This window comes from Conger conger, chromosome 1 (assembly GCF_963514075.1).
Source record: "Conger conger chromosome 1, fConCon1.1, whole genome shotgun sequence".
NCBI classification, from domain to species: Eukaryota; Metazoa; Chordata; class Actinopteri; order Anguilliformes; family Congridae; genus Conger; species Conger conger.
In genome coordinates this window covers 65084306-65097153 of record NC_083760.1, presented here as the reverse complement: position 1 = coordinate 65097153, position 12848 = coordinate 65084306, and the positions used below count along the sequence as shown (strand labels likewise).

At 44.5% G+C, this 12848-nt stretch overlaps 1 protein-coding gene across 3 annotated transcripts in view; it reads right to left on the bottom strand.

Annotated features, from left to right (window-relative positions):
- Positions 1-1277: 1277 nt before the first annotated feature.
- The window catches only part of ulk4 (unc-51 like kinase 4), a 100120-nt gene continuing 88549 nt past the window's right edge, over positions 1278-12848 (bottom strand). For all 3 annotated transcript variants that reach the window (XM_061250220.1, XM_061250236.1, XM_061250229.1), the window contains exons 36-37: positions 2192-2280; positions 1278-1437 (exon numbers count right to left, since the gene is read on the bottom strand). In XM_061250220.1, coding sequence (XP_061106204.1) covers positions 1374-1437; positions 2192-2280 — 153 coding nt within the window. In that variant the 3' untranslated portion in view covers positions 1278-1373. The remainder of the gene's footprint in view (positions 1438-2191; positions 2281-12848) is intronic.

The window sequence follows — 12848 nt, the reverse complement described above, 5'->3', positions numbered from 1 at the left end:
ATATGCTGCCATAGCACAGCACCCTGGGGTTTTTCCACATTGCATTTGAGCTGTATGTAATGCCCAGCTTCCTTTACATTTCTGTCCCTGGGGTCTCTGCCTCTTTTCCCCCACCCAGGGCTCACAGACGGCCCTGACACTCCTGGTTCATCCCATGCCATGGTGTAGCCTGGAGCCCTCACCTTCCTAAACGGCATGCTAATAAACATTCTTTTAGTTTAATACCTCAGGCTACAATCTGTCCATAACTGTAATTATTTTCTCCAATAGGTTCCCCATTAACATTTAGCCTTGTTTTAAGTATTGATACCCAGCTGGCCAGTAGAGGATAGGCTCTATATGCAGTGTCATCCGGAGATATTCCGGTATTTTTAATTCCCACTGTTTTTTCACTCGTATTTTTTTCACTCGTATTTTTAAAACCCTATCTGCCCTTTTCCTGTTTTTCAGTAAAGTGTCTGAGAGTGGCTGTGTGAAAACAGACTGAATTGGCAATTAACCATTCAAACATTTCCAAGGTTTACCCAGTTTGAGATTGGAATATCAATTTTGCTGATTTCTTGTGCGAATTTCGTAAACAAAAACTTCCATTGTTGCAAAGTTGACATTGCAAGACATTACAAATGAGGAAAATGCTAAGTACAATTTGAGAAGGTTACAATTTGCACACAACTGCCTCCGAAATCAAACATTATCATGCGCAAATTACCGTACTGGAGAATATGATCGCACAACAGGCAGCCTTAAATCATTGACATTTTCACTTACAAGTGGTAGGCGTTTTATGCAGATGTAAGAGTAATTGTTCTTTCGGATGCATTGTAAATTTGCTGCAACATTCCAACGGAAATTGTAGTTAACGCTTTTAAACTGAACTTCAGTGCCATTTGCCTTTATAGGGCACTAAAGATGTATACACTCAGCAGGTCTTTTCTTAAATGTTTCCAGTTTCAATGCTTAAACGCATTTAAGTGAAACACCCCTCTCCCTTTCCTTCATGTTTCTTGTCTGGAATTGTGAAACAGTCTCTTGGGTTATCGCCTGCATCTGCCCACCAAGAGCAGCCTGTGCTCCTATAATGCACTCAAAGAGCCAGAGCAGCCTGGAGAAGAGGGAGTCTGACTGGGAGCCCGGCTTATCTTTGGGGTGAGAATATGGTATGGTTGCCAGGGATAACTCGCCTTTTCAATAAGTAGAAAATGTAGATGTCACCTATTTACACCTTATTACAGAAGTTTGGAATATCATGTGCACTTGCATTCAAACAACATCAGATGTAATCCAAAAACAAATTTATTACAACCATTTGAAATAAGTTTAGCATAAATTAACTATACACTGAAGAACAAAGTCCTTGGGTTAGCTCGACTCCTCTAGGATCCGATGCATTTCAGTATTTCTGTGGCAAGTGAAGAGTTGTTGAGTTCCCTGTGGGACCTAAGAGAACAGAAATTTTGGTTAGATCACACTTTTCCAAACAGACAACTCTACTCCACCACACCAGGGCAAGATAAAGCACGTTATCACATCGGCCCAGGTGTTCACCACAAAAAAAAACAATTAATATCACTGTTCCCCAACTATCAATTTCATTTGATGAGTCATAAAGCCAAGTGTGTAGACAGAGTATGCTCATTGATATGATAATAAATGAGTAAAACGGTAGAAAGCTTTGAGGCTGAGGTTGCGTTTTGGAAAGACCTAGTGCTGGTTTGGTTAAAGGCAAAATGAACGTTTACCTTGAAGCACTCCACAGCACTCTCAACATACAGCCTTTATAAAGCCACTTCAGAAAGCCTCCAGATTTGGCACCTATGAGGAACTCAATACTTCACCTTGGCAACATACTTTGTACACACCCGACTGTAGCACAAACATTTTAGGAACTAGAGTGTGCAAGTATTTTCTGTGACCTGTTCAGGAGTCCTTATGCATATTTGAGTAGCAGGGCAGCAGAGGACGGGGGTGGGCTAACGTAGCTTAGCCACACACTAAGTTTGAGGTTTTGTGCAGAGGAATGCCAATGCGGGTGTGCCAGCAGCACAACAGAGCTGAGATGCCGCCAGAGCCATATCCAGTTACATCTGTGCCAGACGGCTACAGAGCCCTTCTCTCTGCAGACACGGCAGCTGCTGTGGGGAGTGGAGGCTCGGTGGGTCAGCCGTCTCTAGCCCCGACCCTGGAGACCCACCTGTGCGACTGAGCCAGTCTCTGCAGGACCTGCACCAGTTCAGGCACCTCCTCCTCCAGCTCCTCAGCACTGCTCCCCCTGCAGGTGATCTGCGGGACAACGGTTAACGACACAGTCTTCAGTCTGAGTGTATTTTTATACGGTCTATGGTTCACACGCATTCAATTAACAGCAGTCTTCTGTCTGAGCGTGCACACACACACATATATATATATATATATATATATACATACATACAGACCAACACACACGTTTATACGACACACTCATGTTTGTACGACACCGTGCAAAACCGTTATATTCATTCCTCCTTCCAGAATAATAAAGCCAGTGTTTGACTTATTTACTGTTGTTGTTGCATCTGCAGCAAATCCTATCACACAGCAGCAGGAAGTAATGGGGCACACCAGAGACAGCTGGCAGCAGAGACGGAGTTCAGTGAAGCTGTCCCAGTCGCCCCAGGCCGCGTGCGCGAGGCGGGGTGTGTGTGTGTGTGTATGTCTCTGTGCTGCATCAGAGGCAGGCACAGTGTGTGTGAGAGAGGCGACAGACAGGCGCCCCTCCTGATTCATATCTGCAGCAGGTGCTCAGTGGAGCAGTCTGTTGGGCGGGGCTGTGCTCTACAGAGAGCAGGTTTAGTGTTTCAGCCTCTCATCTCCCCCACGCCACACACAGCCCCGCACAGGGACACCTCTTTATGGGGGTCACGGCAGCGATCACACACTCATCTCTTTCTTGGACATGAACATGCGCGTGTGCACGCACCCACCCATACATTATGCTTGCAGTTCATCTCGTATTCTCAATCCAGTCTGTCACCCACAGAAACCCACAGATTTTAAGCAAACTCACAGAAAGTGTATGGACATATAGATAGTGTATTTCTAAAAACAGGTTATCGATTCAAAGTGACAAAATACAATGCAATGCAATGCAATACAATGTACATGCATCACACTGTGTTCTTTGTACTGCAAATAATACTTTTCTGAGTATAGATCTCTATAGAATGCAGAATTAATTTTTCATACTGATCTGGAAGGCAGAATCAGTCCCCTTCCTCAGGGAAAGAGTTTGAAAAAACACAATCGGTGAGCTGCAAAAGTACAGCATGGACAACTCGGGCTCCAGATGTGATGCAAATACCGGTGTCAAAGTTCTTCAGAGCCAATGCATATTTCTACACAGTGATAACATCTGTAGTTCCACAATAACATCTGTAGTTCCACAACTATATACTTTTTCATACTTCTGGAAAGCTTTGAAAGGAAGCAACTGCTACCAGTGCTAAACGTTGTTGAGTGTGCCTTCGAGGCAAGCCGACCGAGGGGGTAATTATATAGCCAGGCGCGGTACGAACGGACCTCTAGACCTCTCCTATGACATCACCGGTGCTTTCTGCTTTACAGCGCGCTGCACACCCGTTGCCAGGCAACAGGGTTACATGCCCAGGAAGGCTCTTTGCTTTATTATCTCCACGGTAACAGAAGGGAGCCCCGTGTCTGTCACACGGAGGACGGTGACCGCTGAGGCAGAACACCCAGCAAACTCTACAGTCACACCTTCCCCAAACCCTCCAAGTGCTCCAGCCGCTGACGGAGAGGCAAACGCATACACACCAACAGAGACACAGTGTACCTGACAAAAGCACACGACTAACTAGGCAGCTAAAGAGAGAGCTCACTGTAATAGCCAACAAACAGCATAAACGCAGACTGAATTATAGCTACCGTTATATTACAGTTCAATGCACGTCACTGAATCCACGCGTGTCATTTGTTCCGCAAATACAGTTTACATTTGAGGGTTATTGCAAAATTACCACCAATTATGATTTTGATACGTATTTTTCCTCTTCATATTCAAATATGTATGCGTTTGTACGAATCAGAAGACACAAGATACAACCTGAGAGATATCTGTGTGGATATACATAAAACATATTTGTGAATCGTCTCTTATTTGTGGATAATTTTACGCGCATTTGTGAATAGTATTGACACTAATCTTTCTCCATAGATTTGCCCTTAATGCTGAAACCAGTTCAACAAAATGCATAGGAATTTGCCCAATAATATTGTGAAAACAAACTGAGTGCACTGCAATTCGGTTAGGTATAAAACATAAGACTACACAGGGCTACGCAACCGCGGCTAAAATTGTTGCAAATGATCCGTGTCAACGTGTAATCAAGTGTTTTTCAATAAAACCGTGGGGCGTGGAGAGTCTGAAAGGGACACAATCACACTTAACTTGTCATCTTGAGGCCGATTTGCGATGCTGCAGATGAGCCATAATCTTAGCATTTAGCCTTACGCTACAGGTATCTGCTGTTCACAAAAATCAAATTGCCAAATTAAGCTATAATGGTTGTATCTTTGTATATACCTTTCACAAAGCAGAAAAGTGCTGCGAAAAAACTGCTAAAAAATGAACATGATGGAAACTACTTTTAGCCATGCCTCTTAGCATTTTTCCTTGAACTGGACTTAAATCCTTAAATAACCTTCATTTTAATTAATACAGATTGGTTGTTAGTTTAAAACCTGAACAGAGCTGTGCAGTAAATTTGGCCCTTTACCTGCAAACAACATCAATTCAGTTACTCCAGAAATTATTAATTCTGCTCTATCCCATTACACACGCATCATATTCAAGACCGCAGGACACATAAAACACTCACAGGATGAAGCATTACGTTTATTTCAGCGCCTCCTGTCTGAATTTTCACAGCCTCTCTTGGCCCTAGCTGTAGCCGTTCTCACTGCAATCAGTTTTAGGCAAGCCACATCTGGCAGAGCTAAAGGCCTAATGAAATTTCATTAACACAGTGACATTAATGAGGCAGTTTACGGTCAGGGCCAGGGACTCAAACACAAACTCATCTTCCTTTAAGGGCTGGGAAGCAGGGGTGACCCTTCCTGAAACTGCTGATGTAAAAAGATCAGAGTTCTGGAGAGACCAGACTCTAAAGAGCCGTATTCCTGAGAGAAAGAACCTGCTGTAAGGGAGAGGATGACTCAGTTTGCACTGGAGTCAAGCATGCTATTCAACATCTCTAAATATGCAAATAACTCAAATGCACTGGTTTTTGTTTATGTCTCTTTGTGATTGGTCCTGCAAAAGGGAAGGTTGGGGTAGGGGCTTCCTAAACAGCAAAACTCTAGTGCACCTTCCTATGCTCCCCTATGCTCCCCTGTCAACACTATGCTCTCCTAAGCTCCCCTCTGCTCCCCTCTGCTCCCATATGTTCAACCCTAGCAGCCCTGTGGACCTCAGACATGGCACTGCTTCTGTTACACTCCAACCTTTACAGATAGAAATATAAACAGCAATGAAAAATGTAAGGCCAAACACACTCATAAATCAACAACCGCATCCACTCACTTTAGCTGCTCATTGAGCCCGAAAACCTATAAAGGGTTCTCAGTACGACATGCCCAAGCAAAGCAGAGTCTACGGTACACAGTACCCTGAGCTAAGAGCTGCTGGCTACTAGTACAGGCAGATTAGTCACCTTCATTGTCCTTTTTCTTTCTCTGAACCGCATGTGAAAACAATACGCCGTACCTCCATTTCAAATATTAGCAGCCAATTAGAGATGTCCTTGATAAGCAGCGAACAGTCCGCTCTGAATGCAAATGAAAAGTCTATCTATAGCAGCGGGGGGCATCGCGTCTGCAGCCAAAGCCGAGCACGCTCAGCTCAGGTGCAGACCCGTCCTCTGTGACGTTACCCGCACGGAACGGAAGCTTCTGGAAGCTTCTTTGAGTCACGCCACACCTGTGCTCTCCGGACCCGGAGAGGCTAATAAAGAGTCAATGCAGCCGTGTCGCTTGAAGGGCATGTTTACGCAAAAATAAAATATTCATGTATTGTCAGTTTGACGGCGTCACTACCTTCCATGCCAGCCGTTTGAATGGATTTCAGTGGTGCTTATTCTTATTTCTCTGCAGCGAGTCGGGGGAGCCGGAGAACATTATGAACATTGTGGTATGTGTCTTGTCCAGGGTATAAAAGCTATTTACATCCCAATGACCACATTCATGCTTTTTGTGACATTGTTTTCATTTTTCCATTATGCAATATGTGGTTATGGCTCAAAAGAAATAAATGCATTATAGTGTGGTCTGCTGAACAGAGATGTTTCTGGGGAATTTTTATTTCTTAGCTCTAATCATTTTTGCCTGCAAAGAATTATGCACTGTTATGACATACTACTGCATACATACTACAAGAAATAAATACATTAAAGGGATAGTTAAATTTCTGGGGTATTTTGATATTATTTCAGTTTTAGTGTATGCTTTTGACAGTTGCCAGGCAACTTTTGTGTGATGAAGGATAATTTAGATACAGAACATTCTGACAAGCTGTCAGCTTTACAATGGCTGGCTGGGAGGGATTTGTGTTTTTAAAACAATTAAATACATGCCAAGTTGCTCCAAAGCAGCTTGTACAATTCAGAATAGTGAATAGTGATTACTAGAGGACAGTGATCACTACGGTAACTCACCGTAGGACAAAATTCTGATTACTATGGTAACTCACTGGAGGACAGAATAGTGATCACTGTGGTAACTCACTGGAGGACAGTGATCACTAAGGTAAATTACTGGAAGACAGTTATCACTATGGTAACTCGCTGAACATGTTTTTCAAGATAATACTGTATGTAGACGGTGGAGCATATTACTGTTACATGCTAGGTACAAGAATAGTACAAACGAAAGGCACATCACATGTTTCACACACACAGGAGTTTCGTGGCATTCAGACAATGCACTGACACTTATTTGATCAACCTTACTATTTCTCACTTTCACAACCGAACTGGAAGTTATGAGAAGAGAACTTGTTAAATGAAAATACCCCTCCATGACTGAGGAATGACACTCTTCATGGCTTCTAGTAGTGAAGAGAATGCCATACAGGGATGAGGGTCTGGCTCTGACTGTCAGACATGCTGTCACTGTAAGCTCCACACAGCGCAGGGTAGTTCTGCAGACAGACATGCTGTCCCTGTGAGCTCCACACAGCACAGGGTAGTTCTGCAGACAGACATGCTGTCCCTGTAAGCTCCACACAGCGCAGGGTAGTTCTGCAGACAGACATGCTGTCACTGTAAGCTCCACACAGCGCAGGGTAGTTCTGCAGACAGACATGCTGTCACTGTAAGCTCCACACAGCGCTGGGTAGTTCTGCAGACAGACATGCTGTCCCTGTGAGCTCCACACAGCGCAGGGTAGTTCTGCAGACAGATGCTGTCCCTGTGAGCTCCACACAGCGCAGGGTAGTTCTGCAGACAGACATGCTGTCCCTGTGAGCTCCACACAGCGCAGGGTAGTTCTGCAGACAGATGCTGTCCCTGTGAGCTCCACACAGCGCAGGGTAGTTCTGCAGACAGACATGCTGTCCCTGTGAGCTCCACACAGCGCAGGGTAGTTCTGCAGACAGACATGCTGTCCCTGTGAGCTCCACGCTGTGCAGGGTAGTTCTGCAGACAGACAGGCCGTGGGAGAGCTGGGGAGGACGCTGAAGTAGTTAGCGCTGTAGCGTAGCTACGGGGGGCTAATTAAATTCCGAGCCCGGCGTTCGGAGCGGCTGCAGTTAGGGAGACGGCAGCAGGAGGGCAAATTAATAACGACAGGTCACTTAATTCCATTAACACCCAGGTGGAAGCGCCTCTCTGATAATTAGGAGAGGCAGAGCAGGCTGACGGTGAAAGGGAGAGCGGGCGGTGCCAGACTAATACACTGCCACTTCTACAGCACTTACGGCGCTCATAACTGACAGCTCAGGCTCCCACCACACCACTAATGCACTCAATCTTACTTTGAAGGGGGGGGACGGAGATATTTTTTAGGATAAACTATACAAATCTTGGGAAATAAAAACTGTTAGTTCCCGGTGTCACTCTGTACTGCCCTCCTCTAATTATCCATCAATAAGAGTTTAGGACGGAGTAATTACCCGCAACGCGGACGCTACAGGAGAACAGGAGGCCCACTAAAGCGTACGGTGCGGACTACACTGACACCGGACCCTTATCGAGTTTACACTCTGATCAATACACTAACAACTGCCCCGCACACTTAGTTATCATCGGGCCTCTGTGACCAGGAACACGATTACACTTCTGACAAGCCATACATTATCACTGAGCAAAATCCAGCATTTTTCCAATATGTATTTAATTCAGTTCTGAAGAAAATCAATGCCGGACCCGTTGTTATGTCCCCCTTTTATTTCACTGTAAATGAGGAAGGTACATGATATACGGCGGTTTGTACAGATTCAATCTTCACCCTAATCCTGCTGTACCTCAGCCTGGAGCACTCACTAGGTCCTGGGGAGCAGTAGACAATGGGAGGGCAGCTGCTGCTCTTCCTTTAGGTAAGGTCATTAAACTGTAGTTTGTCTGTTCACCATTAGGGTTGGGAACCGAGAACTAAAATTCCAAGAACCGGGTAACCAATAAGAGATTTGCTTATTGTTACTAGACGTGCGGTTGTCACTTTCACCACAGATTGCACTTTGAATATATAAATTATATATATACATATTAGTTTGAATATGTTCATCTCAAAAATGACCACTTATCACACATATGTTGCATGAATGACCATCTCTCTGGATGCCTTTAATAGATATCATTATGCTTTGCTACGTAAGATACATCATACTGCACTCTAACTACTGATCACAAGCAGTGTAGTAATTTCCATAATGGCGGAAACACACTCTACAGTTTGAACATTATAGTGGCCCTGAAGACTACAACAACTGCTGATGTGGGAGAGAGCAGAGGGAAAGAGGGGAGCCAGAGAACGTCTCTGAGAGAAGGCATCAGACCAGTCTTCTCCTGCTCTAAATAGTTAATAGGCCTCCGGTGAGAGAGAGCGAGAAAGAGAGAGAGAGAGAGAGAGAGAGAGAGAGAGAGAGAGAGAGAGAGAGCAGGAGCACACACAAACACTAACTTTCCTGATGAGAAATTAGCCCAGGGCTCTATATCAAATATTAAAGTCACATACAGGTAGAGGGCCTCACTCTGACTAGAACTTTCCACCAACAGCACTGCAGAAACTTCTGCCACAGCGTAATGCATGCGATCGGCGAGTTCACACGCAGCGATTTTACCCTCCGCTGATCCAGAGTTAATGTAATTAACGCTATCAGTGATTAAACCTCCATTCGTGTTCCTCTGCGAATTGCGCTCTAAATGTTCAAATGTTCAGAGGGTGAGTTTTCTGAGATTTTGTTCAGCTGTAAATAAGCGCATTAATGTAGGGTTACGCAGTTTTACCATTTCACTAAAGCTTAATTCCCATCTGTTCAGGTGGGTGGCTTTTCTCCGCTTTTGAAAAGTTTGCGTGTCCACTTCAATCACAGAAAGAGTTTAAAAGGAAAACTCTGTCATATACAGTCCCCTAAAAAAGGATTGGAACAGCAAGGCTAATTCCATTGTTTTTGCAATACACTAAATACATTGCGATAAAAAGATGAGTTCCGAATTTCAGCTTTTATTTCCTGGTATTTACCCCCAGTGTGTTAAACTACTTTGGACATAGCACCTTTGGTATCAGACCACCATATTTAGGTGAGCAAGAGTATTGGAAAGGAGAGTATTTAAAGTAAACCACTTAATATTTGGTAGCATATCCATTGCTTACAATAACTGCATCAAGCCTGTGACCCATTGACATCACCAAACTTGCATTCTTCTTTTGTGATGCTTTTCCAGGCTTTTATGGCAGCCTCTTTCAGTTGTTGTTTGTTTCAGGGGGTTTTCCCCTTCAATCTCCTCTTCAAGAGGTGAAAGGCATGCTCAAGTGAGGTACTGACTCAAGTGAGGTACTAAAACCTTCCACTCATTCTCCAAAATTAAGTGGTTTCTTTCTTTTTCAGGACATTCCAAGTTGTTGTACAAGATATCTCCAATGGTTGTGCAATGGCTCTGATTGATTTCCCCTCTTTTCTGAGCTTCAAAAAGGTTTGTCTTTCTCCCAAAGACAGCTCTCTGGTCTTCATGTTGGTTTTCCCAGCACAAATGGACCCAAGGCTAAAACCAAGAGTAGACATTCAGAAGTATTTATTGTTTAACCAATCAATCTAACAGGACAATCTGGGCAACAACAAACACCTGACGGTCGCATGTTCCAACACTTTTGCTCACCTAAAAAATGGGTGGTCTGATACAAAAGGTGATAAGTTAACAAATCAAGGTAACAAATCAAGGTAAAAATACCAGGAAATAAAATCTGAAATTTGGATCTGCCATCTCATGTACATCTTTTGACCTCAAACGTAATTGCCTCTACCAAGACATAGGAGGGGGTACTAGGTGTGACGTGAAGAGGAAATGGGCTAAGAACAAAATGGTGACGAAGCTTTACAGCAGGGATCAGCAAATCACAGTCCTCAGGAACTGCTGGCATTCCACCCTCCCTTTACCTGGGAGTCAGGTGTGAAGACAGTCAGTAGCACTAATTACCTGGGAGAAAAGAAAACCAGGGCTGGATTTGGATTTGAGGTTGATGATGATCCCTAGCTGCTTTACATACCACTCAGTCAGTAACAATTCTACTGGCACACAGTAGTCCCAGGAACACACAGCAACCCAAACCCTTATCAACTCTCATGTGAAAGCTTTATAAATATTTTATGGAAAGCATAACCCACTGAATCGATCGACTTGTAATTCAACCAAATCTGAAATTATACAAATCTGCTATAAAGAAGGATGAACTATTCATCAAATGAAATGAAAATGAATAAGTTTGACCGTTCAAATATATTAATCCCACGTTGCATTCTGCTAAAGGACTATTGGTAACCATTCTGTTACGGAGAAGTCATTCATTGGGAGATACTCATATAATCTATTATCTCTTGTCATAACTTATCTGGTCAACTAATTAAATAAAACCATTGCAGGAAATCGGTGTATTGCAGTTACTAACTGCTAATACAAGCTGTGCCCTAAAGCCTAGGCTATCATTTTCTAGCTATGACAAGGAGTATGCAATGGCTGGACATAATTGTCCTCTTTCTGCCAGGGGTAGGGCTGGCATAACTCAGCCAGGGTATGCTGGTTGACCACTGCACATGCGCCCCCTAGCTCCGAACAAGGCACTTGCATGCTACTGACTGCCCGCTCTCCAGAGGTGGTTTGAAGAGGCAGTGAGGTGACTGGAGCACATACAGCAGAGTGGGGGGTTTGGGAGGCATGTCAGAGAGCCCGGAAAAGCGATTTCAGATGGAAGCGGAGGAGGGGGGCTGTGGGCAGGTTACTGAAACAAGAGGCCGTGTCTTAATGTATTTTTAAAACGAATCTGATTGCCGAGTGAACTGGGCTGCTGACTGCTGTCGACGGGAGCACCGAGGTAAAGAGGAGGCCCGGAGAGGAGGCGCAGAGGAGCCCAGCAGGGCCTCACAGCGGAGCCCTGGCAGTCGTTAAGCACAGAGCAGCGGCCCGCCGGGGGGAGAGAGGATCAAACTCAACCGGTATGAACGTGAAATATCAGCCGTATCTGATTTTAAGCGCCGGTTGTGATGCGCGGCGGTTCTGACGCGCGGCGGAAAGCCGTAACTCTAAATGAGGCAGCCTTTCTAATGAAAGCGCTGTCTGTGGAGGCGGTTATTGATGTGGGCCGATGGCGGGCGACAGGGCGTTTGTGTTGGGGCTCCGGCGGCACGCTGTGAGGAGGAGGATTAATTAGCGCCGAGCGCCTGTGGGCTGGGGCATGCTGGGGGAAAGAGGCGGGGTCAGCGGCCTCATTAGGGGGGTGAGGGAATGCTCGTTAGGATGTCATGCTCCTCTGTTCCCCACGCCCAACCAACCCCCCCCCCCGATCTCCCCAACTCCCTGCTGCTGCAACTGAACTCTATACATCTGTGTGTCTCTATGTGTTATAGCACTTTCCTTCCCTTTCAAAACAGCACCCCTGTCTCTCCCACTTGTTCCCTACTCCCTGTACCCTACAAAGTCACTGCACCTACTGCAGCTATCACCCTTTCCCCACAGATAAACTGCACCCTCATCATATTCACTAAAGCAGAACTGTTACCCACAGCACAACAGCTGCCCCACGACAGCTCTTCACAATAGCAGAACTGTTCCCTACATCATATTCACTATAACAGAACTGTTCCCTACGTCATATTCACTATAACAGAACTGTTCCCTACATCATATTCACTACAACAGAACTGTTCCCTACATCATATTCACTACAACAGAACTGTTCCCTACATCATATTCACTAAAGCAGAACTGTTCCCTACATCATATTCACTATAACAGAACTGTTCCCTACATCATATTCACTATAACAGAACTGTTCCCTACATCATATTCACTATAACAGAACTGTTCCCTATATCATATTCACTATAACAGAACTGCTCCCGACATCATATTCACTATAACAGAACTGTTCCCTACATCATATTCACTATAACAGAACTGTTCTCTACATCATATTCACTATAACAGAACTGCTCCCTACATCATATTCACTATAACAGAACTGCTCCCTACATCATATTCACTATAACAGAACTGCTCCCTACATCATATTCACTATAACAGAACTGTTCCCTACATCATATTCACTACAACAGAACTGTTCCCTACATCATATTCACTATCACA